General features: G+C 45.0%; 2 protein-coding genes and 1 long non-coding RNA gene across 5 annotated transcripts; 2 read left to right on the top strand and 1 right to left on the bottom strand.

Moving 5' to 3' along the window:
* LOC125169774 (uncharacterized) lies at positions 1-17,525 on the bottom strand. The gene is made up of 3 exons (XR_007153802.1): positions 17,387-17,525; positions 10,633-10,835; positions 1-1,014 (listed from the first exon to the last, which is right to left on the bottom strand). It is a non-coding gene; the product is annotated as an uncharacterized LOC125169774 (long non-coding RNA).
* On the top strand, positions 14,550-27,066 carry GNPDA1 (glucosamine-6-phosphate deaminase 1). 3 transcript variants are annotated; one of them, XM_047865493.1, is made up of 7 exons: positions 14,550-14,606; positions 15,509-15,638; positions 19,271-19,372; positions 21,018-21,200; positions 22,227-22,411; positions 24,063-24,237; positions 25,635-27,066. In XM_047865493.1, exons 2-7 carry the CDS (start codon positions 15,515-15,517, stop codon positions 25,733-25,735), a joined length of 870 nt encoding a protein of 289 aa, XP_047721449.1. In that variant the 5' UTR covers positions 14,550-14,606; positions 15,509-15,514; the 3' UTR covers positions 25,736-27,066. The 3 variants fall into 3 exon arrangements, with proteins under 3 accessions (XP_047721449.1, XP_047721459.1, XP_047721439.1); XM_047865503.1 differs by lacking the exon at positions 14,550-14,606 and adding an exon at positions 14,653-15,049; XM_047865483.1 differs by lacking the exon at positions 14,550-14,606 and adding an exon at positions 14,653-15,053.
* On the top strand, positions 24,627-25,376 carry LOC125169763 (cytochrome c oxidase subunit 5A, mitochondrial-like). The gene has a single exon (XM_047865516.1). It carries the CDS (start codon positions 24,789-24,791, stop codon positions 25,194-25,196), a length of 408 nt encoding a protein of 135 aa, XP_047721472.1. The 5' UTR covers positions 24,627-24,788; the 3' UTR covers positions 25,197-25,376.

Here is a 27,066-nt window from a genome sequence, read left to right as displayed (position 1 = left end):
GGAGTGCGAGTCCTGACCTAAAGTAGGGCGTGTTGGGCCAGTACCCACTTCTAACTTCATACATCTCCAACAAAGATCTAGAGAGATCCAGGGAACACTGCTAGGCCAGAGTAGTCACTGAGGTGGCACCCAGAGCTGGAAGCTGGCAACCTCTCGTCTTCACGCTGGATGACTCTCCCTTCACAGATGGCATGGCCCAGAACTGGCAGAAGACCTTATAAAATAGGTTGCTTCAAGAATTAAATAAACAAGCAATGCCTGGCACATAGCAAATGCCCAATCACCGTTAAGCATTATTATTATCATCTATAATTTTATAAGACATTTGCTAAGAACACGACTGCAATAATAACAATTAGCATGATTGTTAGCATAGACTCTTGGAGTTTGGATGTCTTGGGTCTGGAAGCCCAGTCCTTTCACTGTTCCTTAATAACAGCATTCCACCTTGTTTTGGACGAACTTCAGCCCTCCATCCCACGGTCCTGGCGGGGCTGCCAATCACAGTCCTCTATTCCAGACCCTGACAGTCCCGTTAAGCCTCATCAGCCAGAGGCCACCAGGAAGGAGCCTGCAGTGATGCAATCATATTTCTTGCCTTGATGTGGTGAGGTGGGGCCTTCCACAGGACTGCTCGTGTTACTCTTTAGGACTCAGGATTGAGAAAAGCAGAGTTAACTGGGGATTGAAAGCTGTTGTGTCATGAGGGTGGCTGAGTAGTTGGTTGTCCTCCGTAATAGATGAGAATGGCAAAGAAGGCCTTTGTCACAGATCAGAAAGCATCGGTCACCCAAAGAGAGGTCCTTATGACATTTCATAGTTTCTATGTGACTTTGGGAGAAAGTATTTCCTGTTGGCTTTCCAGCTGGCTTTATCTTCTCTGTCCTCCTGGCTTCATTCTTGGGCAGTGCAAGCTGATTTTCACTGTCAGTCCCAGACCCAGTTTTGCTCTTTCAGCCCCAGGAGTGACTTCAGACAGAGACACTTTTCCTCAAGACATGTTACTGGTATTTGCTAGAAAATTGTCATAATGAGAATTCAAACCTCTGATGACCATAACATGAAGAAACCCCCGGGAGTCATGCAAAGACCAACCTACAGTGACAGGCAGCACCTGTAGTGGCACTCAGGCCCTGAGCTGCGGCAGGATGCTCCGGGAGCCGGGCAGGGTGCCCTCAGGTGGAGATGAGGTCGGAGCATGGGAGCAGAGCCCCAGGGGGGTGCAGATCCATGGCTGCTGGTGCTAACATGCCTATAACAGCCTGGTGTCTTCCCGGCCTCCTGGAGGGCTGAGTGCTTAGTTACTTTTGCGATTCTGGGAGCTATTGTAATCTTTTTTCCAGGACTATCTGTTAAACCAAGCCACTCAGTTTCTGCTGCTTTCCACTCCAGAACCCTAAATGACATATCTCTTCCTGTGTTTGCTGCTGGGGATAGAGAGGAATGGGCTGCAGTCCTACTTGGACATACTCACTGACTACTTGTGATTAAAGGGAGTCATTATGCTCATGACAAAAAGATTCTTGCTTTTGGGGCTCCTGGCTGGCTCAGTTGGTAGAGCATGTGACTCTTGACCTCCAGGTTGTAGGTTCAAGCCCATGTTGGGTATAGAGATTATTTAAAAATAAAATCTTTAAAAAATAAAGATTATTCTACCCCTGAAATCATTGTTGCACTATATGCTAACTAATTTGGATGTAAATTTTAAAAAATAAAATTAAAAAAAAAAATTCTTGGGGCACCTGGGTGGCTGAGTCGGTTAAGCGTCCGACTCTTGATTTAGGCTCCGGTCATGATCTCACAGTTTGTGGGTTTGAGCTCTGTTATCAGGCTCTGTGCTCTCAGCACAGATTCTTGGGGATTCTCTGTCTCCCTCTCTGTCTGTCCCTGCCCTGCTTACTCTCTCTTTCTCTCTCTCAAAATAAATAAGCTTACAAAAATCCACTCCTGGGTCCTCCCCACTCCACCCCATTTTCCTTCCATAGATTTGATGAAGGCTTTCTCTGACCCCAGCACCTGGCCCACAACAGCCTCAGCAGACACAGTGAAGGGATGGATGGATGGATGGACGATGGGATCATCTCCATTTCTACACAGAAGGAGACAGTCTCAAAGAGGCTTACAACTAGCCCACACACCTAGTATCAACAAGTGGTAGAACAGAGGTTCAAAACTACACCAGCCTGTGTCTTCACACACCACACTGTGTTTCTCTTGTTTGCCCTGGAAAGGAGCTCTCTCCTTTGCTTGGATAGGAGAGAGCCAAGGTACCAAGAAAAGACTCCAATGTCAAAACAGCACATTGCAATTTGGGGGTTCCTCAAAAAAGGTAAACATAGACTTACCATGTGACCCAGCAATTCCACTCCTAGGTATAAACCCCAAAGAACTGAGAACAGCTATTCAAGTACGTGCACACACATGTTCACAGCAGTGGTTTGAGTGGTTTTTTATTTTTTAAAATTTACTGCACTCCAGCCCGTCCTAACGGTTAGCTTGCTTCAAGCTTATGCATTCCTTGCTTGCTAGCCTGTCCCTTGATGCACAGCAGAAACAACTTACTTTCCTTGACATTTGCAGACCACTGGTTTTGGGGCATGAAGAACCAAACTTTTCCAGAAGATAAGCCTTTGAAAACAGCTGCCACTGATCCAGCAAGTCTGTGAAGGGTCATGTCCACATATGAGTAACCATCTAGGCACCTGCTTCTCTTGGGTGTAGCCCCCCCACCCACCTTTTTCCCATGCTTTCTCCTTTAAACCCTACAGCTTCCCCTGGACAGGAAAGATGGTCTTTGAGACATTAGTCTATCATATTCCCAAGTTGCCAGCTTCCTGAATAAACCAACCTTTCCTTTCCTTCCATCATTCCTCTCTTGATTTTCAAGTGGTGAGCAGGTGAACCTAAGTTTGGAACTGGTTCTCTGTCCTGTAACATTTATAATAGTCAAAATGTGGATATAGCTCAAATGCCCACCAATGGGTGGATAGATAAACAAAGTGTGGTATATGATATTATGGAATCTAATAAAAAAAAAGCATGGATTACTGATACCTATTACAATGTGGATAAACCCTGATAACAATATACTAAGTGAAAGAAGCCAGACACAGGTCATATATTTTGTGATTCAATTTATATGAAATATCCAAAATAGGTAAATCCACAGAAACAGAACACAGATTTGGCGGCTAGAGGGGCTGAGAAGAGGGAAGAATGGAGGGAAACAGCTTAATGAGGAGGTGGGTCCTTTTTGGGGTAAGGAAGATGTTTTGAAACTAAATAGAGGTGATGGCTATACACTGTGATTGTACTAAATGCCACTGAACTGTTCATTTTGAGATGGTTAGTTTCATGTCATGTGAATTTCACCTCAATTAAAGAAAATCACATTCCAAGAGTCACACTAACACTCAAACATCAAATGTCTCCCATGGTACCTCTCCCAGTCCCAGGCACACAGTAGGTGCTCAATGAATGCTTGGTGCTTTTTAACTGGTTTTTAGGCTGTGTTGGATAAGCCCCCTTTTGGAGGAAGTACGATTGAATGGCTAAGACTGACAACAGCTGGGTTCAAGCCCCAGATCACCCATTTACATGACCTCGGGTGAAATTCTAAACCTCTGTGTACCAGTTTTCTCGTTAGTAGAATTGGAATAACTGTCCCTACCCCATAGAGTTGTTCTAAGGACTGACATGATAATGCATGCAAAGCACCTAGCACAGTCCACATAACACAATACCTTCTCAGCAAACATCAGCTCCTAGGATGACAGTGATTATCTGCTACAGTGGGTTCTGCTCCCAAACTCTCCATTTTCCAGTGCTTATCATACTCTCTCTAACACATTCTGTGCTGTAGAAAACTGGTTTTGCCAGGAAAGAAGCTATTCTTCTCAAGGCAGACTGACTCTCCAGGGAGAAGACTTTCAGCTATGAAATTCCAAGGAGGCTATGGAGTACCCTTCTTGTTTGTTTGTTTGTTTGTTTGTTTATCTCCATCAGCAACAGAGAGCTCCCAGGAAGTGAACTCTACACAGAATAATGAGAATGGTTCCTGTTTCCTTTGGTTGCCTGTGAAATTTAGTGCATTTACTGTGAGCTCTGTTTCTTGGTCATATGCTATGTGGGATGACATTGCTCTCCTTCCAGCCCCAGGCTGCTTCCTGTGCTCTGTGATGTGGAAGAGACTTGGAGACGTGGGAAACATCCCACACAGCTGGTCCACCAGCCTCGGAAGTCCACCCTAGAGCAGAAGAGTCACCAGGCTCAGGAAACATCCTGTCCACACCCTCAAACATATCAAACCTGTGCCTTTTGTCTATGCCCAGGTCACACACTTGATTTTTGAAACCACTGTTTTAAAAATAATTACAAGTGGGACATCTGGGTGGCTCAGTCCGTTAAGCATCAGAGTCTCGATTTTGGCTCAGGTCATGATCTTGAAGTTGGTGAGATTGAGCTCTGCATCGGGCTCTGCGCTGACAGCGCAGCACCTGCTTGGGATTCCCTCTTTCCCTCTCTCTCTCTGCCCCTCCCCTGCTTGTGTGCACATACACACTCTCTCAAAATAAATAAACTTAAAAAAAAATAAAAATAATCAGAAGCATTTAGCAGAGGTAATGCACTCACAAAGTATAAAAAAAAATCAAACAAGGGGCATCTGGGTGGCTCAGTCGGTTGAGCATCTGACTCTTGATCTGACCCTGGGTCATGATCCCAGGGTCATGGGATTGAGCCCCACATCAGGCTACGCACTGAGTGTGCAGCCTGCTTGATTCTCTCTCTCTCTCTCTCTGTCTCTCCCTCTCTCCCCAACTCATGCACACACGCACTCTCTCTCTCTCTCTCTCTCTCTCTCTCTCAAGGTAAAATAGATAAAAAATTTTTTAAAAATCAAGCAGTATGAAAAGGAAGACTTCCTGCTCCTTTTGCTTCAGCTTCCCAGCTTTTCAGTTCTCCTCCCCCCAAGGAGATCACCACAACTGTTCTAGAATATCATTCCAGAGATAGTCTATAGGAACATGTATTTATTCCTACCTCCATGACCCCCATGCATATTCAGTGCAAATGATACCATACCTGGAGTTCTGCATCTTGCTTTTTTATTTATTTAAAAAACTTGTTTTATTTATTTATTTTGAGAGAGAGAGAGAGAGAGCGAGCAGGGGAGGGGCAGAGAGAGAGGAAGAGACAGAGAATTCCAGGCAGGCTCTGAGCTGACAGTGCAGAGCCCGATGTGGGGCTTGAACTCACAAACCACGAGATCATGACGTGAGCCAAAATCAAGAGTCAGACACTCAACCAACTGAGCCACGCAGCCACCCCTATTTTTTTTAAAGTTTTATTTTTTGAGGAGGGAGAGGGGCAGAGAGATGGGGACAGAGGATCTAAAGTGGGCTCTGCACTGACAGCAGAGAGTCCAATGTGGGGCTCAAACCCACGAACAGCAAGATCATGACCTAAGCCAAAGTCAGACACTTAACTGACTAGGTCAGCCAGGTGCCCCATCCTTGTTTTTTTTGTTTTTTGTTTTTTGTTTTTTGTTTTTTAACTTAACTATGGGGGTAGTCTTTATAGCAGTTCACAGAACTCCTCCTTCTTAACTGCTGCATTATATGCCATGGTATAGATGTGCAAAACTTTATCCAACCAGTTTCCCCATGATGGGCACTTACGTTGTTTCCAATATGCTCCTTTAAGAAGCAGGGCTATAATGAATGACCTTTTAGGAGGAAATGAGAATTACAGTTCCTTCTGTTGGGGGTTGGGGGTGGGGATTCTTCTGTTACTCTTGTACTTTCCCCAGAGTTGCTAGTTTATACAGGACATGTTCTGTACTTTGTCCTGCACTCTCTATTAACTATCTATTAACTTTCAGGATGCCCTGAACGTATTCAGCTTTTTTATTAACCTATTTTTAAAACTAATTTATTATCATTTTATTTTTTAAATGTTTTTATTTATTTCGAGAGAGAAAGAAAGAGCATGAGCAGGGAAGGGGCAGAGAGAGAGGGAGAGAGAATCCCAAGCAGGTTCCGAATTGTCAGTGCAGAGCCGACACGGGGTTCCATCTCACTAACCAGATCATGACCTGAACTGAAATCAAGAGTGGAACGCTTAACCGACTGAGTCACCCAGGGGCCCCCATTTTTTTTTATTTGAGAGAGAAAGAGGGGAGAGGGGCAGAGGGAGACAAAGAGAATCTTAAGCAGTTTCCACGCTGATTTGAGCTGAAATCAAGAGGAGGATGCTCCACCAACTGAGCCACCCAGGTGTGCCATGTACTCAGCTTTTTAAAATTAAGTTACTAAAAAGTTTCAGTTATTTTTCCTCCACCATAATTGGTATTTAAATCAATTAAATGGCCACACTAACTGAAAAGCATAACTCTACCAATATAGATCTGGACAACCCCTTATGGTCTCCGCAGGTTTAACTGAGGTAATTATAAAAGGGAAGGCTGCAAATTAAAGGTACTTATTTTCACATTCAGGAAAGGAAAATACTGTTCTTTGGCTAAAGTCCCAAGCGGTGAACACTACCCACCATTAATAAAAAATAGCGATTTTTGTTCTGAAAATCAGCCAATCAGCGATACTCACCCCGGTAACCAGGCTTCCGAAAGTGAGAGATTCGAGGAAGGAGAGCCCCCTGCCTCTGAAAGCCAGCCAATCAGTGACAGCCCTGTGCTCCTAGACAACAGCCAATCAGCAAGTCCCTCATTCCACAGGCCAGGCTTCAAAGTTAGCAAGTCAAAAGCAGCCTTGCCCTAGCGATACACGAACACAGCTGAGGGTCCTTAAATTCCTAAATAATTCCTCTTCCTGAAAGTCCACCAGCTCCTTGTCACACTCCCCCCACCCTTACAGAAAATCAGCTCTATCTTTGTTCGGGAGACTTGGCCGTAAAAGCACACGTCTCACTTTCAAGCAAACATGAAGTTCATCTTTGTGCGTCAGACATAAAGTTCAATTTAATATTAGTTTGCAAGTATGCAGCCCTTTTAACATCTGGACCCCTGTTTATGATTGGTTGTGAGATCAGACTTCGGAGTGCAGGTGCATTGTTGCACCTGTGAGCTCTTCACATTCAATCTCTGACTCTTGGACTTGTTTCTATTGTCTATTTTTTATTTGTGTATATTTGAACCCCCCCACAAACAAAAGCAACCATAAATTTTGTGAACTTTCTGAGCATAGTCATTTAGTGAGCGAGGAAAAATTCCTTTTAAGGTTTCCACAGTGTGCAATTGGTCATTTCATATTTTAAAAATGGTGGAAAGCCACATATAAACCAGCATATGGTAACAGCTACGCATAAGAGATGTATGATTTCCTCAACTAGTGTTAAGGGGAGTGATAAACAGATTTTTTTTTTAAAGAGAGATTCAGGTTAAAATGATAAAATACTTGCAGCAGAAATGTAATGGACTTCCACACTGTGTATCATCATCAGTCTTCAAGCTCAAATAACCATTCAAAGATACTACTGCTGAAAGTGTTTTCTGATTCTAAAATTGTAAGAAAATTTTCAAATAGTAGCATCCACTTCTATAATAAAATTGTAAAAGCTGTATTTAGTATTGTTGAAATGATGAGAGACCTAAATGTCTCACCTTATGGCATAGCCACAGTGCAAGTAATCTCAAGGCAGAAACAACTTTTCTTTCGTGCAATATTTTTTCTGGTTAAAAAAGCTTGCTATTAGGGCTATTCTGAGTAGAATCTCTTCCAGGTAAGACCTCAGAAAGTTTCTGCAAATTTATGCAGAAACTCTTTTACTGAGTTCATCACACACAGTTCACCACACACACACACACACACACACACACACACACACACCCCAAAAGGGCCCAGGAAACTTCTGGAGGTGATGAAGATGTGTATTACCTTGCCTGTGGTGATGGTTCACAGAGGTATGCATATGTCCGAACTCATCAAATCACATACATGAAATATGTACAGTTTTATTGTGTATATAAAAAAAGAAATGTTGAAAAAATTTTTTACTGCTTTTGTTGGAGATATTATGAACATAACTTTTGGTGAATGTTTGTATAAGGGTATAAATCCTGCTTGTTCAAGGTTGAAGCACAACATAAATAATTCTATGGTTAGTTATCCTGCTGATATTCTGCATAATGCTACTCAACAGTACCTGATGTCTTTTTTTAAAAAAATTTAATGTTTATTCCTTTTTGAGAGACAGAGCATGAGCAGGGGAGGGGCAGAGAGAGAGGGAGACAGAATCTGAAGTAGGCTCCAGGCTCTGAGCTGTCAGCACAGAGCCCAACATGGGGCTTGAACTCGGGAACCAGGAGATCAGGACCTGAGCCCAAGTCGGATGCTTAATCGACTGAGCCACCCAGTCACCACTCATGTCTTTTTTACTGAGATTGGAGTAACTGTCATGAAATTGCTCTCTTACTTCAGCACTGATACTATTCTAAGTGAGCAATTTAAGGATTTTGATTTTATTGGCATTCAGTATTCTTCATTTCTCTTACGTTCAAAAACCATTAATTCTCGTTAACACACAGTTGAGAAAAATCCTCCATTTATGTGAAGGACTGAGATGATACTTGAATTCTAAAGAAAAGGGTTTTCTTCTCTAAGAAATACTCTCTAAGAAGCCAGTTGGTTCAAAATTCCTGTTCACTTTTTTTTTAAATTTTTTTATTTTAACGTTTATTTATTTTTGAGACAGAGAGAGACAGAGCATGAACAGGGGAGGGTGAGAGAGAGAGGAAGACACAGAATCTGAAGCAGGCTCCAGGCTCTGAGGTGTCAGCACAGAGCCTGACGCGAGGCTCGAACTCACAGACGACAAGATCATGACCTGAGGTGGAGTCGGACGCTTAACCGACTGAGCCACCCAGGCGCCCCCTGTTGGCTTTTTAAATAATGCATTGAATGAAGTTTACTTCTTTTTCTTTCTTTTTTTTCTTTTTTCTTTCTTTCTTTCTTTCTTTTTTTACATTTTTTAATGTTTTTCTTTTTTGAGAGAGAGAGAGAGAGAGAGAGAGAGAGAGAGAGAGAGAGAGAGTAGGGGAGAAGCAGAGAGAGAGGGAGACAAAGAATCCAAAGCAGGCTCCAGGCTCTGAGCTGTCAGCACACGGTCCGACCCGGGACTCAAACCAATGAACCCCGTGAGATCATGACCCGAGCTGATGTCAGTCGCTCAACTGACTGAGCCAACTCAGGTGCCCCTACTTATTTCTTGTTCATAGTTTTCAGTATCAATTTGGCAGTAGGATTGTGCAAATTGAAAGAACAGCTAACAGTGTAATGGAGGTGCTCCATTACTAAGGAACTTGTTGAATGTGTTAAACGAGAATTGATGAAAAACTTGTCCCTTTTATTATCAAAACTCTTGTTAAAAAGGACATTATGTATGAACCAGAAAATAAATTTCAGCCCAGTAGATAACTATTTCAGCACCTGCCATGATTATCTTTTGAAATGGGTTTCATCCATTACAAAATTTGACTATTTTACTTGGATGTTACTCAACACTCTTTTAGCATGGGAACAAGTAGAATCAACATGGGTAACACAGAAGAAAAAGCGAACAAAAATTGAAGACCATGCTCCTTTTTGCTGGTGGACATTTTACAAAATTATTGATCAAGAGATGCAGTAGAATCCTGCAGAGTTGGAAAAGCAGGTTATGCTGTGAAAGATGGTATCATGTGCTTCAGCCAATCACATTTGAAGCGCAACGCTCAGGGTTGGTAACTTTTTGCAAGTAGATGTTCCATATGCTGGCTCATAATGCTAATGCTGAGCACGATTTCTCATTAACAAAGGTTCACTGGTCAGGAACAGAATAAATTGAATGTGGGGTTCCTGGGGAGCTCAGTCGGTTAAGCGTCCAACTCTTGATTTCAGCTCAGGTCATGATCTCCCAGTTTGTGAGTTTGAGCCCCGCATCAGGCTCTGTGCTGACAGTGTACGGCCTGCCTGAGATTCTCTCTCCCTCTCTCTCTGCCTCTCCCCTGCTCTCGCTCTCTCTCAAAATAAATAAACTTAAAAAAAAAAAAAAAGAATGTGATCACTGCAGACATCATGTTAACATGTAAATGGAACAAAGACTGTAACTTCAGGGAATTTTATAAGCAAATTCTGCAAAACGAGGAACTATTAAGGAGAACCAAATAACCAGGGAAATATAATGAAATAAACAGGTGTGTAATTTAGATACTTAGAATTTATTTCAGATAAACAACTCTGCTTTTAGAATAAGTATGTCTCATGTAATTTTTATCCCAAAGTATATGCAAATAGGCATTAGAAATAATTCAAATTTAATTGTGTCCTGTGTTTTTACTTCTTGAATTGGTGAACACCTTACCCGTAGCCTCTGTGCCTTTGATAATCCCTGTCTATAATGCCTTCTCCTTCTTCTTCAATGACCAAATCCTAATTCTCTTTTGAGACCCATCTCAAAATGATCCCTTAGCGATGGCTAACTGTGCCAGGCACTGTTCTAAGTGTCTTACATCTATTAAGATCATCTGTTCCTCCCCGAGGTAATTATTCTTGGTTATAATAGCATATACTATAAGGAAGATATTTTTCATATTTTATGGATGAAGCAATCAGGGCACAGAGAAATTAAGTGACTTACCAGAAGTTACCCAATCAGTAAATGGTAGAGCTGAGATTCATAGCCAGAGAGTGTGGCTCTGAAGTCCATTCCATGATAAGCCATTCACGTCTGTTGGATATGGTTGCCCTTGGAACCCAGCCACCATGTTGTGAGGAAGCCCAGGCCACAGGGAGAGGCCCTATGTGAGTGTTCCAGCCGACAGCCAGCATCAACCACCAGGCCTGTGAGTAAATGAACCTCATGATTCCAGCTCCAGCCTGTGAGTCTTACATTTGAGGCTCCACTGTACCCTGTGTGAATGTCTAGCACATTAGAAATCATGAGAGATGATTAAAAATACATGTTTTTAAAAGGATTCTTCAGAGCAGTTTTAGGTTCACAGCAAAATTGAAAGGAAGGTACAGGGGCATCTAGGGGGCTCCGTCAGTTAAGCTTCCTATTTTGTTTTTTTTTTTTTTTGTTTTGTTTTGTTTTTTTTTTTAATTTTTTTTTTAATGTTTATTTTATTTTTTTTTAAATTTTTTTTAACATTTATTTATTTTTGAGACAGAGAGAGTCAGAGCATGAACAGGGGAGGGTCAGAGAGAGAGGGAGACACAGAATCTGAAACAGGCTCCAGGCTCTGAGCTGTCAGCACAGAGCCCGATGCGGGGCTTGAACTCACGGAGTGCGAGATCATGACCTGAGCTGAAGTCGGACACTTAACCGACTGAGCCACCCAGGCGCCCTAAGCTTCCTATTTTGACTCAGGTCACGGTCTCACAGTTTGTGGGTTCCAGCCCCACACTGGGCTCTATGCTGTCAGTGCAGAGCCTGCTTCAGATCCTCTGCCCTTCTCTCACTCTGAAGCTCTCCCACTCACACACACACTCTCTCTCAAAAATAAATAAATGTTAAAAAAAAAAGAGAGAGAAGGTACAGAAAATGCCCATATACCTCCTGTGCCTACACATGCACATCCTCCCTGGTTATCACCATCTCCCACCAGAGTGGTACGTTTGTTGGAACCGATGAACTTACACTTATTCATTGTAATCCGCCAAAGCCTATAGTTTTCATAGGGGCTCATTCTTGCACATTCCATAGATTTAGACACATGTATAGAGACCTGTATCTACCATTATAGCATCTTACAGAATGGTTTCACTGCCCTAAGAGTTCTCTGTGCTCCACTTATTCATTCCTTCCTCCTCCCTAACTGCTGGCAACCACTGATTTTTTTTTTTTTTTTACCATCTCTCTAGTTTTGCCTTTTCCACAATGTTACACGTTTGGAATATTACAGTAGACATAGCCTATTCAGACTGGCTTCTCTCAGTGATAACACACTTGAGTTTCCTTTCAGGTCTTTTCATGGCTTGACAGCACATTTCTTTGTAGCCCTTACTGAACTTACTGTTTTTAGTCATTGAGTTTTGGGATAATCTATTGTGCAGCAATAGATAAGTATCCTTCCAGAATTTCCTCTAACTAGTCTCATGGTAAAAAAAAAAAAAAAAATTACCTATGTTTTCACTCATCCATTCACCCGGTTATTGAACTTAACGATATATCTGGCTTCAGACATGGCTCAAACGATGTCATCAGGGTTCAGTATCTGTTTTAGATGGTTCTACTTTTCTCATTGGCAGTTCTAAGCTTTCCTGGATTTTACAGCTCCCCCAAATGTATATCCTCAAAATACCAGCATAAACCCCAAGGAAGACCTGAGTCATCTGCTGTAACAATGAGTCATGTCTTCAATTTCAAGTCACAGAAAACTCTAACAGTGACTTAAAGTTTAAACCATAAGGATATTTGTTATTTACTTAGGAGAAGTCCAGAAGCAGGAGTCCCAGCATTGGTCAAATATTAAGAAGTTCTTTCTAGCCCTCACTCTATCCTTACACTTATTGCCTCATGGTTATAACATGGCTTTTCCAGCTCCAGGCATCACATCTGCCTTCACGGCAAGAAGAAAAGGCAAGGAACAGAGACTGTTTGGCAAGCATGTCACTTTTCTCTGAAAGTAAAGTAACTTCCCAGAGCCATCTTTTTACTTCATTGTCCCGAACTAGGTTACCGGGCCACATCCTGGCTGAGGAGCTGGGAGAGTAGTTAACTTTCCAGCGGCCACAGTGGGAAGCCACAAAGGAGAAAGGAGCCTGTGAGCCGCCCTTGGGTTAGTATCTTCCCTGTCTGCCTAGAGCTCTCTAATTGATTAGATCTTAGGCCAAAGGGCAGGGCCAGCTTCACAAAACTCGTATGAACCCTGGGGACCCAGCAGGATTTTCTGGGCCTGGGGGCCAGATGTTTACTCGGAACAGGGGCAATGAAAGAGTAGAAAAACATCTGTCACAGGAGAGCTGCAAAATGTTCCACTCTATGGGTGAATCCACAATTCTTTTAATTAGCCCATTTTGGTTCTACAAGAGGACGGAAGGCAGGGTGTGGGTAAGATGAACCCCAGGCATGCAGTGGGAGGAACATGAGGGGGCAGGAGGTTAGGGTAGAGAACATTTGGAGGGTGGAGAGTGGGCTGTAAGGAAGGTGGGAGGAAATAAGGGGTAATGATGGCTGGCCATGAAAGCCAAGCTATACTACTGTATCATCGAATACTTCCAACAAATACATAAGGTCAATGTTACTAATCCCACTCAAACCCCTTGTTCCAGAAGAGAAAATTCAGAGCTGGAGAGGTTGAGTCCTTTGAGTCACTCACTCAAGAACTGGAATTGACTACCAGATCTTTCTGATCTGTCCCTAAGCTCTCTGATTCCAGAGCTGCCAGCCTTGACATGGACCTGGAACTGGTTCCCTACAAAAAGGTAATGGGGGTTGGGGTGGAAGGGACAGGCCCGCTTAAAGTCACATGAAGTCATTCTTCCTGGACAGATCCGAAGGCAGCTGCTGATGAGCACCCCTCCTCCCCCATTTATCTGATGCGTTTGGAGACTGGGGTTGTGAAACATCTACGGTCCTCATGTGGAAATAAGATTTCTGACTGCATTTTTCCCCCCTGCAAATTAGCTCCACCACTCCTTCTCATCAGGGCCTCACCAGACTAACACCACCTCTATCAAGCTGGCCTGGAGCTGCAGGTGGGCCCACGGGGAGCCGTGAGCCCAATGACGGGAACTGCAGAATGTGGCCACCTAGCTCATTGTGTGGTGTGTTCCCATTTCTGTAAAATAGAAGCACATTCAAGGAAAAACAATTTGGAAATGTAGTCTAAACTGTTAGCAATGTTATCTTTTTTTTTTTTTTTACATCCAAGTTAGTTAGCATATAGTGCAACAATGGTTTCAGGAGTGGATTCCTTAATGCCCTTTAGCCATTTAGCCCATCCGCACCCCAACAACCCCTCCAGCAACCCTCTGTTTGTTCTCTGTATTTAAGGGTCTCTTATGTTTTGTCCCCCTCCCTGTTTTCATATTTTTGTTAGCAATGTTACCTTGAGGTGGAGACCTGGGAAGACCAGGGACCTTCCCTTTTCTCTAGTATAGATTGCTGTAAAGATTAAGCTTTAAAAATAAAGCAAGAAAAATTCAATTATATTTAAAGCAAAGAGGTTGTAATATCTAGGTAAAACCATGACATCTAAAAGTTAACCTGAAGGCAGAGCTAGGCCCAACTCTAGGAGACTCGAAGGAAGCGATTCTGCTCTTCCTGCCCCCACCCTTCCCCAGCACTAAAACTCAGGCCCCAACCCCAGGCCAAGCACTGCATTCCTGGGAGTCACCTGAGGCCCCCAAGTCCCCGGACTCCTGCACGAACCCAGTCTCCAAGCCTCGCCTCCCACGGCTGTTCCCAGCCCTGCGCGTCCCTGGAGCGGACATGAAAGGGTGGCTGGCCCCGGTCAGGGCACAGTCCACCGGGAGCCAGGGCCCCGCAATCATCCGGACGAGTCAGCCCCTCCGGCTGAGAGCTCCTCCGCGTGACCCGGTGCCACGTGACCCGCGCGGGGCGGGGCCGCCAGCACAGTTGCTGCAGCCGCCGCGGGAGGTGTCGGAGTAAGTGGGTACCGGGCTGGCGGGGACCCTCCTCGCGGGTGGGCGCGGGCGGGGCCCGAGCGTTGCCCCTGCCTCTGGTCCCCGGGGACCGTGAGCCAACGAGCTGCTGGGATCCCTTCCCCATGCAGGGCCGGAGGGGCGATGGGATCGCCATCGGGGTCGGAAAGGCACACCCGTATCCTTTGGATGGCTGATCCAGACACTTCCGCCTCTCACTCTAACTGACCGCAGTGAGAGGGTAGCAGACGCCCTCCTTGCGGAGAGGTTACATTTTCCCCCATACGCTGTGGGGGAAACTGAGGGTCCACAAAGCAAGCCAGGCCGGTGGGAGCACCCACTCCAGCACTGATAAGAGAACACACCTCTACAGGCAAAACCCGTGGATCTCACCTGCTCTAGCGTCCCAGTATACCACTACACCTCTGTTTATTGAGGAAGAGGCCGTAGGTACAAAATATCCAGCGGATGGGGGAAGAGGGGTCGGGAAAGAGGGCTCGGTCGAGCTACAAAGTAATTGCCAACATATTAAACACTATGGTTTACATGCATCCTTATTTAATATTCACCATCGTGAAATTTGTCAGCGAGGTACTGTCCCCATTTTCATGCCTGACAAACAGTCTCGAAGATCTTGAGTCTTTTGACTAAGGTTCTGCCGTTGGTAAATGGAGGAACGGAGATTAGAACCCAGGTCTGTCTCACAGCAGCGCCTCCTGGTGGGTGGTGGAGGCACTTGGGCTCTGTGAGCTGAAAGTTGGGATCTTTTCCTCTTCCTGGCTCATCAGCCTAGGCAGAGGGTGTTGCTGGGTGAGAAGGGCTTCTCCCCTCTCCCCAGCCACCTGCATCCCTCCCTTTATTCCTGTCCCTTACCACTGATTCCTTTTGTCACCTGTCCCCTACAGGACAAGATGAAGCTCATCATCCTGGACCATTATTCTCAGGCCAGCGAGTGGGCAGCCAAGTACATCAGGAATCGCATCATCCAGTTTAACCCAGGGCCAGACCAGTACTTCACCCTGGGACTTCCCACTGGTGCGTTGTGGGATAGAGAAGGTGCCATGGACTGGAGGCAGGGGGAGAGAGTGAGCATGTGGGGTTTTTAAGGGACCAGGTTCATGGGCTCATTAAGCCAAGAGACTTTGAAGGAGAGCTCTGAGGTGCTGGTGCTATGAGTGAACAACCTTGTTTCCTGGACATGCAAAACAGAGGACAGTTTCCTTTATGGTCTGGTTTAGTTGCTGCCTTCTCCTAAAGAGTTCTGGTATAGAAGGGATCCTGGTTAGGCAGGAATAACCTGATTTTTTAGACTCCATTCTAAGTCTTCCCACCAGAAGTCCTTAACAGAACTGAGTCGTAATGTCTTCAGGCATACATTTTATGTAATGAATGAATTTTTGTGCATCTAAAGTGCTACTAGCTGAGCATTATCCTTGGGAGAATTGAGAAGATAGTCCACTCAAAGCATTTTCTATAATTAATTAAACACAGGACCTAAGTGAAAAACAGTCCCAGTTTCTTCATTCATTCATTCATTCATTCATTCATTTTTAATGTACATCCAAGTTAGTTAGCATATAGTGCAATAATGATTTCAGGAATAGAATCCAGTGATTCATCCCCTACGTATAAACACCCAGTGGTCATCCCAACAAGTGTCCTCCTTAATGCCCTTTGCCCATTTAACCCATCCCCCTGCCCACAACCCCTCCAGCAACCCTCAGTTCTCTACATTTAAGAGTCTCTTATGTTTTGTCCCCATCCCTATTTTTATGTTATTTTTGCTTCCCTTCCCTTATGTTCATCTGTTTTGTACCTGAAATTCCACATATGAGTGAAGTCATATGTTTGTTTTTCTCTAATTTCACTTAGCATAATATAGTCTAGTTCCATTCATGTTGTTGCAGATGGCAAGATTTCATTCTTTTTGATTGCCGAATAATACTCCATTATGTGTATACACACACACACACACACACACACACACACACACATACACACATTGATGGACATTTGGGCTCTTTCCATACTATGGCTATTGTTGATAGTGCTGCTGTAAACCTTGGGGTACATGTGCCCCTTCAACACAGTTTAACTGTATCCTTTGGATAAATACCTAGTAGTGCAACTGCTGGGTCATAGGGTAGTTCTATTTTTAATTTTTTGAGGAACCTCCATAAACGTCCCAGTTTCCTATGGAAAAAATCAGAATGTTGCCTTTATGGGAGGATATTTTGACCTCAGCTCCTTGAGGCAAATGTCCTGATTCTTTCTAAGTTTGGGTGGATCTGCCCCTCATTGTCCCATCCACTAGAGCAGGGACCTTCACACCTTTTCTGTAAATGGTCACTTAGTCAATATTTTACACTTCACTGGCCATATAGCCTCTGTTGCAACTATTTCACTGTCCTTGTAGCTCAAAAGCAGCTGCAGACAGTACATAGATTAATGTGCATGGCCGTCCACCAATAAAGCTTTATCTGTGGACATTGAAGTTTGAATTTATATAATTCTCATATGTCACAAAGTAATATTCTTTTGATATTTATAAGCCATTCTTCACTGATGAGCTGCACAAAAAGAGGGAGCAGGCTAGTTTGGGCCTGTAGTGTGAAGTTTGCTGACCTGTGTACTAGAGGTTTGTGGGAGCAGTATCTACACCTACCTGGAAAGCCACCAATGTCTCAGTCCCTGTGGGGGCTGCACTAACATCCTGTTTTGTAACTAGAGCTATTCTAGGTCAGAGTCTATGCTGCTGAAATCCCTCCCTAATTCCCCATCACCTGCATAATCAGATCCGGGCTCCTCAGTGTGGCATTCAGGGCCTTCCAAGACCTGGCTCCTTCCTGTCCTGCTTGAACCAGCATGGCATGTCCATATAAGGGTTCCTTGGAACATCCCTTCTTTTAGGTGAAACATCTAAAAGGTGAAAACATCTTTAATTGGTGGAAACCAAATAAACCAACTCTAGCTAACTCCAGCAGAAAAGGAATTTATTGGTTAGATATTGGGGAGCTCACAGAATTGATGGGAAAGCTAGAAATTTGGAAAATGCACATAATAAAGCTCAGGGGAAGGATAGAGAAGCTGTGTGGCTCAGGCATGGCTGAGGCCATGTCACAGGGACAGATTGATTATGGGGGCAGGGAGGGAACTTTCGTTCATTCAACAGGTTATTTATTGAATGCCCGCTGTATGCCAAGCTGTTCTAGGCACTGGTGATACAACAACAAACAAAAGAAACAAATTCCTTCCTTCCTAAATCTTTAAGTGTAGTAGGAGAGACAGATAATAATAAGTCGACAAATAAAGTATGTTAGACGGTGATGAGTGAATGAGAAAAATGAAACAGTGAAAGGGGTTAGGGTGTATCTAGACAGGGGTGGGGGTTTGCAATATCAGATATGGTGGTGGGGAAGGTCCATCTGAGAAAGTGATGTTTGAGTAAAGGCCAGAAGAAGTGAGAGTTATGCAAATATCTGAAGGGAGAGCACTGCTGGCAAAGGGAACAGTATGTGCAAAAGCCCTGAGGTGGCATTGCAAGGAGCAGGATCAGTAAGGGTGAGAGAGGCAACCAGGGGCCAAATTATGTACACATTTTGTTAGGATTATTACTCAGTGAAATGTGAAGCCATTAGTAGTTTGTGAAAAGAGTGATCTGATTTGGGTGGGTCATTTTTCTTTTCATTATCTTATTTTTAAGAATTTCAAATATTCACAAAAGCTTAAAGAATAGTGTAGTACCATTTTCCTGGGCTCACCAGTTGTTAAAATTTGCCACAGTTTCCTTCTTCTCTTCTGTCTCATGTTCTCTCTCTCTCTCCACACACACACACACACACACACACACACACACACACTTTTTTATGAGCCACTTGAAAGTAAGTTCCCAACCTCCTGACACTTCACCTTTAAATCTTTTGGCATGTATCTCCTCAGAATAAGGACATTCTCTTACATAACTACAATGCTATTATTATCCCTATTAAAAATCCTTCCATAATGTCATCTGATATACAGACTATAGTAACATTTCTTTCCACATCATCCACATTTATGTTTTATAGTTTTCCCCCCAATAAGCCTGTATCCAGACTTCATGAATATTTACTTTTTTAATCTATGGAAGTCCTGCCTTTTTCACGTGCTTTATGACATTGACTTTTTAATGACCCTCAACTCGCAGGAGTTTGCTGCTCCTCAGGGAAGTCTTCTGTGAACCTACAGACTTACCCTGATCATAGCTGACACTACTGTTTCATGTTCCCAGTCCTACAGGGTGAGCTCTTCCAAAGCGGCTGCTGTGTCTCCTGCTCCTGCGTTCTCATCACATGGCCCCCTGCCTCACATGCTAGTTGCTCAGGGAATATCGTGTCAGTAAGTAAGGTGATGTTCACTCAGGTTACTCATCATGGTCATTTCAGTCAGCCGTGTCCTGAGCACTGGGATTCAGCAGTGAATGGGACAGACATGGCCCTGCCCTCCTTGAGCTTACAGTCTAGTGGGGAAGTAGGCATTCAGAGCAGTTAGGATTGGAGCATTGGGATAGGACTCCATATCTGACATGTTCTCTCAGATCTGATAGGTTCTCCTTGCTGAGCAGCCCAGCTGGGCGTCTTCAGGAGCTGGGAGCTAAAGGGGATTCATGGCTGTGGCCTCTCTTACAGGGAGCACCCCAATTGGCTGCTACAAGAAGCTGATTGAGTATTATAAGAATGGAGACTTGTCCTTCAAATATGTGAAGACTTTCAACATGGATGAGTATGTGGGTGAGTCTGTCTCTTTCAAGGTCTTTCCTGATTCCAGGAGAATTGTACTCCTCCCCTTTCAGGCTCAGCCCAGGAGAAGAATAGGGAAGTCCCAGGGAGCCGGTGATGTTTAGGGATAAGCTTAATTAGCAATACCTGTCTCTTCCAGGCCTTGGTGTACTCAGCTATAAAAGCTGACCTCCTAGCTTGTAAGCAGTAAGTGAGCAAACAGATATGGAAGCCTCTTGTATGGAGCAAGCATTTTTTTTTTTTTTTTATGTTATTTTTGAGAGAGAGACAGAGGGAGCACGTGAGCAGGGGAGGGGCAGAGAAGGAGACACAGAATCCAAGGCAGGCTCCAGGCTCTGAGCTGTCAGCACAGAGTCTGATGTGGGGCTCGAGCTCATGAACCGCGGGATCGTGACCTGAGCTGAAGTCGGACGCTTAACCGACTGAGACACCAAGGCACCCCCAGAGCAAGCATTTTAAATACATATTAAATGAGTATCTCCTTCTTGTCTGCCTCTTCCCCAACTCCATGCCATTTCTTTCTGGAGCCAGTAATTACAAATGGGATCGTGGCTGGGGTGTGTCCCTCAGTGTCCGTGTCCTGTCTTTCTCTCCAGTGTTCATCCTCCAGCTCCCCTTCCTGCGAGGTACACTGGGAGAGGAACGGACACTGGTGTCCCTTCCAAAGCTGAAAAGCTACACCTTAGTCTTCTGTACCCGCCCCACCCCCACCCCCCGCCAGGTCATCATTTCATTTGGCTTCTTTTTAAACATCTTTTTTTTCACTTGTGGTAAAATCCACAAAATTTACCATCTTAGCCATTTTTATATGCACAGTTCAGCAGCGTTTAGTCACACTGTTGTGCAGCCATCCCCCAGAACTCTTTTCATCTTGCAAAACTGAAACTCTACCCATTAAACACCAACTACCCATTTCCCACATACCCAACCCCTAGCAACCACCATTTTACTGTTTCTGAGTCTCACTACTCTAGATATCTTATATAAGTGGAATCAGAGTAAATGTCTTTTTTGTGACTGGCTTATTTCACTCAACAAAATGTCCTGAAGGGTCATCCATGTTGTAGTGTCAGAATCTCGTTCCTTTTTAAGGCTGACATTAAACATCCACCTTAAACATTCTTTTTCTTGGCTAAAAAACATTTTGTGAAGCCCTGAGATAATTCTGTCCAAGCACCTGGCATTGAAGTTGGGGTTCAGGCTGAGCGGGGTATAACTGTGGGTGAATGGTGAGGTGGGAGGCATGGGGGAAGGGGCATGCTTACTTCCTTTCCCAAATGGGCCAAGCCCCACTCCCAGGTTGCTAGGCCACCTCCAAAAGCCCAGAGTGGCCCTGGCCTCCAGCCTACAATTACTCTTTTGTGAAAAGGAGATCCAGATGAGGGGATTTCTCAGGTTCCTGGTGTGTAGCTACCTTGGCCCAGTCCTGTCGTCACAGCAGTGGTGGAGGGTGGACACAGGGAGACCAGCTCAGACTATCCTAAGTGTCTCAGGGCCAGAGGGGCGGTGCCCAGGGCTCCCTGATGAGCATTTCCCTGAAGGAGTCTATGAAGGTCTGGGGGTATCCTGGCATCCTCTTTGGAACGAGAGCTGTGGCCCAGCCTGGGAATGACTTAGTGTAGCCATCGCCCCACAGGCCTTCCTCGAGACCACCCGGAGAGTTACCATTCCTTCATGTGGAACAACTTCTTCAAGCACATTGACATCTGCCCAGAAAACACCCACATCCTGGACGGGAACGCACCTGACCTGCAGGCCGAGTGTGACGCCTTTGAAGAGAAGATCAAAGCCGCGGGAGGGATTGAGCTGTTCGTTGGAGGTGAGCTTGACACTCTGCAGCACGTGTCCAGGGCAGGTCCAGGGTGGTGAGGACATGTGGGAATGGGACGAGACCCATGCCTGTCCCACTGCAGCTTCCTCACTGCACTGAAACAGTAGCGAGTATTTATCACCCTGAGTCAGGGAAGACCCTGGAGTAGGAGCCCTCACCTTAGCTGAGCTGCTCAGTGATTGTGTGATCCGCACTTCAGTGCCTTGTTGGTAAAGCGAGACGTCTGGATTTGGACTCTCAGATTCTATTCCCTAGTCTTAAGGTTTTGTATGGATCAGTCCATGGGACTTACCTAAACAGTTCAGAGCAAAGACTCTGTGTAGTTCCAGAAGATTGCAACTTGGCCCCAGCACCACTGTAGCTTAGCCATTTGAACACCAGAGAAGTTTGATGACTTCCCCGGGGTCAGCCACAACAGTGGAAAGAAAGGAAGAATCTAGGGTGGCCCCTTCTCAATTTGAGGTTTGTTCCTACCCTGGGCTGCCCTCTTCCATTACCGTCTGTCGCCACCTCCGGATTCACCCATGGGGGTGATAAGTTGGGACTTTTACTGCTGTAGATTTAACTCTTCTTTACTTCAAGGCAGGGAGGAAGAGGCTAATGTTCTCAGCACTCATGTTCTGAGATTTTATAAACTTTGCAACCCCTGACCAGGCCATTTTTTATTTGCTGTAACTTTATCTCAGCAACAGGACCCCTGACTACTGGGAAGGAGAGAGAGAAGTTACCCGTCAGTGATCTTGCAAAGCAGAAGCTATTTGGGGTGCTGCTTACTTAGCTTTCTGAGGGTGGTAGTGAGGCCACGACATCTGTGTGAGCCTCAAACAGAAATGCCAGGAGGTGGGGAGAGGGGAAGATCTTATGCTTAAGGTGTACCTGCCCAGGGTGAATGGGAAAAGAGATATGATTTCAAGGATTTTTTCAGACCCCAGGTGGGGAAAAATAGATTGTCCATTCTTGAAATCTTGGATCCCTGGGACTGACAGGCCTGTCCTCATTGTTTCTCCTGGGCAGGCATCGGCCCCGATGGACACATCGCCTTCAATGAGCCGGGCTCCAGTCTGGTGTCCAGGACCCGTGTGAAGACTCTGGCCATGGACACCATCCTGGCCAATGCTAGGTTCTTCGATGGTGACCTCACCAAGGTGCCCACCATGGCCCTGACGGTGGGTGTGGGCACTCTCATGGATGCTAGAGAGGTAAGGGCACAAGAGGTCCACAGGCCTTCCTAGGGGGTGGGGTGGTGAACTGGCCTTTTTGTTGTTAACTATACAGGGTACCACCTGGGTACAGTTATTAAAAATGAAGACCTTACAAATAAGGCTAAAATCCTAACTGATCCCATCACTGCTCCCCCTTCCTCTTTGGAGGCAACCATTGTTCTCAGTGTGAGGGAACCCTTTTCAGCACTGCCTACTTACAAAAGGCTGCAGGCTCCCCCTCCTCTGCCTGCCTAGCTTCTCCCAGGCAGAAAGGAGCCTGGTCCTACTGATGTCAGAATATGAATTTGCACCTGCCCGGGTACTGAGAGGGACTGCTGGTTCCCTGCAGTTGGTGGAGGTCACTGTTCGAAGAGAGCTCCCCCTGCCACCCCAGGATAGTTGTGGTTCTAGGCCTGTGTTCGGGGATTCATAAATGTGGGGAAGTGTGATTTGAACTCGGTTCAGTGTGTTTTTCCCTAGAAAGTGGAGTATCATTTGAATTTTTGGTGGTTCCAATTTCTTTACTGTCTTTCATTAGAATTTTAAAAACATTTTCTCTTCCTTTCAGGGGTATATTCAGTGGGAAGCAGCTACACATTTTAGCTTCAAGTTTCTTTGCCTAACAAACATCTACATCAGTGAAAAGGGCTCCCTGTTTCGAGTGAACTTTTGTGAAATGAGTGATATCACCCACTTTCTCTTGGGTAACCTTGACTCAGTACCTAGGAGGTCACCCTGCTATTTTTGGCCTTGCAGCTTATAAACCTGCAAGAGTTTGAGGGCCCTCCCTGTCACGTGACGGTATTATGATCTGGGAAAGGACCTGGGTCTGGAAATCAGGAGTTCTGGGGTCCTGAATGAAGAGTCACATTCTCCCTGTGCCTCTGTTTTCATTTCTTATGAGAGAGGAACAGTAAATCCTGTTCACAAGTCCATGGTACAGTGGAATTATAATGAAAGGAAATCTAGAGAGCAGAGTTCTTTACACTTTCCAGCACTTCTGTTCTTGATATTTGAACTGTTGAGGGGAGGCTGTGCCTTTGTTTTATATGGACAAAAAGCATCACCCCAAGTGCTATTAGTCAGTCTAATACCCAGAATTGAAAGTGACTAGATTGAGGGGCAGCCTTTCTGGGCTTCAACCTTAGGAGCCACACGCATAACTATTACCATCACTTCCATGGCCCTTTGTAGATGGGGCAGATCGGGACCCCTCTTATTCAGACTGTGCTTGTGAAAACTCAGCCAGCCTAGGACCCCTTGGGACCCAATGTCACAACCATTGGGATAAGGGGTGTGGGCCTCTGTCTTGCATGTCTATTCATAGTCGTCATCAAAGGTATCAGGAGGCACCATCAAGTGGTGGCCTTTGGGTCAGAAATGACCTGGAGCAAGGGACTTAAATCTCCTGGAGCCCTTTTCCTCATCCTAGAACATGGGGATAATGATGCCCCTGCCTTAGGTTATTTGTGTGATCAGGCACATACAGCAGGGAGCACAGTGTGGTGCAGGCTAACAATTTAAAATGGTATATTAAAAACAATGATTCTTACAGCTGGTTGGGGAGACTGGGCCAAAATTCAGGTTTCTGGACTCTGGGTTCCACTGCTCATTCTCCTCCATCACAGGCTTGTTTTCTGATCCCCAGGTGATGATCCTCATCACAGGTGCTCACAAGGCATTTGCTCTGTACAAGGCCATCGAGGAGGGGGTGAGCCACATGTGGACCGTATCTGCCTTCCAGCAGCATCCCCGCACGGTGTTTGTGTGTGATGAGGATGCCACCCTAGAGCTGAAAGTGAAAACTGTCAAGTATTTCAAAGGTGAGGGGAGGGCTGGGGCTGGGAGTTGGTGGCCAAGTTTAGGGTGTGCCAGGTGTGAGGAGTGGATCTAGTTTTCTTGCTCTGGCCACTTTCATAGACAACTCTGATTTTAACAAAAATGAAACCTTAGGATCTCAGAATACAGTCAGTGCTCTTCCATCCATGACTGCAAGGGTCTGTTTCTGGAAGCCTCTTTGTTCTGAGGAGGCAAAAAACCCAGTGAAATGAAAAGTTGTCGTCCAAGGGCAACGTGGTGATCTCTTGGCAATGATATTGAGCCTCAGGGTGTTTTAATCTTTCAAGGTCTTCTGCAGGCCTTCCCCCCTAGGTAGTCCACTGAATTCTTAAGAGGATCTTTTTCTCTTCCACTTTAAAAAGGACACACTGCTTTAAACAAACTTATGTGAAAACCCTCATCTACTAAGCAGGCATATTGGGAATTTATTCTTTGGTTAAAACATTAACCTTTGAGACTGCGTGCCGTCATAGCAGTCACGTCACGCTCTGTACCGCTCCCCACCGTTGCCCTGTAGCAGCAGCCGCAGCCCCCGATGCCAGCCCCAGAGGCCTCCCGTACCCAGGTCCAGGTCCTGGCTCCACCGCCACTGTCCAGTCAGTTCGCTGCTACTCCCAGGGGGTCGCATGAAACAGATGGGGAGTTTGATGCTCACCGGGTGACATACTTCAACAAGCCAGATATTGACGCCTGGGAATTGTGTAAAGGGATGAACATGCTTGTTGGCTATACTCTGGTTCCAGAACCTAAAATCATTGATGCTGCTTTGCGGGCATACAGATGGTTAAATGATTTTGCTAGTGCAGTTCGCATCCTAGAGGTTGTTAAGGACAAAGCAGGACCTCATAAGGAAATCTACCCCTATGTCATCCAGGAACTTAGACCAACTTTAAATGAACTGGGAATCTCCACTCCAGGGGAACTGGGCCTTGACAAAGTGTAAACCCCATGGATGGCTTCTCAAGGATTTATTCATAATGCTACTTGATTATAAACAGTCACCTGGAATTACTGATGATAACGTATTACCTTATTTGAACAAGTTTTCCTTTATTGAGTACCAAACCATGTAATGGTAACTTGGACTTTAATAAAAGGGAAATGAGTTTGAACTGAAAAAAAAAAAAAAAAAAAAAAAAAAAGATTAACCTTTGAATGGCCAACACCCCCAGAGACTGGATTTAAAAGTCCTGTGGATTCTAGCATTCTTTGGAAATAACAAGTTCTTTTCCTACTCTAGGGTTTTTGTCATTTGGAGCCACAGAAAAAAGATAATTTTCAGGAAGAGGAAAAATTTGAGAGCTCTTGGATATGACTGTTCATAATGGTGGAACTTGGCTTCTACCTGCCTTAACTGCTTTTCGTTTTTAACTTTTCACAGGCTTAATGCTTGTTCATAACAAGTTGGTGGACCCCTTGTACAGCATCAAAGAGAAAAAAACAGAGAACAACCAGTCTCCTGAGAAACCGTATGGTGATTAGCCTGCGCTCACCCTAGCATCAAGGACGTCCTCAGGACAGGCGAGGCATTTCTGGTGATTGCCTTTAGGAGGACACAGTTGTATTTCTCTCACCCAGTATGGTTACTCCAGACGAACGGGCATACAAATTGTTCTTGGCCCTGCAGCATGGAGCCTAGTCGTCAGAGTTTAGGGACAGGGAGAATGACTTGTTTTCTAACTTAATCAGAAAAAAAAGTCTCTGAAAAATGTACTCCATAATTTTTGATGTCTGCCCTACAGAAATTAGGGTTTTTAGCTTTGGTTCTCCCTCTGGCACTGTTCTCACATACAGCACACTCCCAACAGGAATTTCTATCATTTGTATACTGATTCTCAATTTGGGGGGGTGGTGGGAAAGGGACCTATGTATAAGGGCCAGACCTCTCTGGAGAGGCTCTGAAAGCCCCTCTTGAGCAGGTCTGCTATTTGAGGATCACTACTCCAGATGAAGGAACAAATTCTCAACCTTATGTTCAGTTCCAAGTGCCGTGGCAAGAAAGAAAAGGATTTTTCTTTCCCTTCTTGTTTTTCTCTGCTCTCACAGTTGGCCTTTCCGTGAACTCGGAGGATTCCTTGGGGGAGAATCTGGGTGGCCCGGGCTAAAGAGAAGGCTTTTGCTGATAAACTCAGAGCCTCAAGGGGCATGGCCACGTCACACTCCCTTCCCTCGGGGACCCTCTGGCATGGAAGGAAGGCGGAAACCCTCTTCTCAGCAGAGCCCATGTTTCTGTTCCAAGGTCTCCCTGGGCACCATGTCAGTGTGCCCAGCTAAGGAGATGGGGGCCAGGGCAAGCAGCTCGCTTCGGCCTAAGTTTAGTCACAACACAAGTGACATGTTCTCCTGCTTCCCTGAGAGCTGAGTGCCAAGACAACATACCAAATGCTTCTAAAGGCGCCTAATAATAGCCTTTCCTCACTTAAAATACCTTGCCCTTTCAGCCCTCTCAGGTTCCTGTGGCGTGTTCCCGTGTTCCCAGAACACCAGGAAGCACAATAGTTTTGCCCCTTTATCCTTCACCCCGTGTTCACAAAATGAGTTCATTGCTCTGCCTTTCGACTCTCTTAAGCCTTCATGGAGTGGATGCTGCCTTCCCCTCCCTATCTCTGTGCCTGTTTGAAGCTGCTGCTTCCTCTATTTCTGGGAAAGATCTTTCAGAGACCAGCTCAGGCCTCTCCTTGAGTGCTGTGTTTGGTACCTGGTGTTCTGTCTTTAGCTTTTATACGTGATCGTGCTGTCATTCTGTCTTAGGCTAGTGGATCGATGGGCTTATTTACAATGTGATATTTTCTATTAAATCTGGTATTTTCAAA

This window comes from Prionailurus viverrinus, chromosome A1 (assembly GCF_022837055.1).
Source record: "Prionailurus viverrinus isolate Anna chromosome A1, UM_Priviv_1.0, whole genome shotgun sequence".
Lineage (NCBI taxonomy): Eukaryota > Metazoa > Chordata > Mammalia > Carnivora > Felidae > Prionailurus > Prionailurus viverrinus.
This window is presented reverse-complemented; position numbering and strand designations above follow the sequence as displayed.

What these genes read in the sequence shown, in the direction of transcription:
- GNPDA1 (XM_047865493.1), top strand. Translation starts at nt 15,515, where the DNA reads ATGAAGCTCATCATCCTGGACCATTATTCTCAGGCCAGCGAGTGGGCA. An exon ending in CAACATGGATGAGTATGTGG is followed by an intron (nt 19,373 to 21,017) that starts GTGAGTCTGTCT and finishes ATCGCCCCACAG; the next exon opens with GCCTTCCTCGAGACCACCCG. An exon ending in CTCTCATGGATGCTAGAGAG is followed by an intron (nt 22,412 to 24,062) that starts GTAAGGGCACAA and finishes TCTGATCCCCAG; the next exon opens with GTGATGATCCTCATCACAGG.
- LOC125169763 (XM_047865516.1), top strand. Translation starts at nt 24,789, where the DNA reads ATGCCAGCCCCAGAGGCCTCCCGTACCCAGGTCCAGGTCCTGGCTCCA.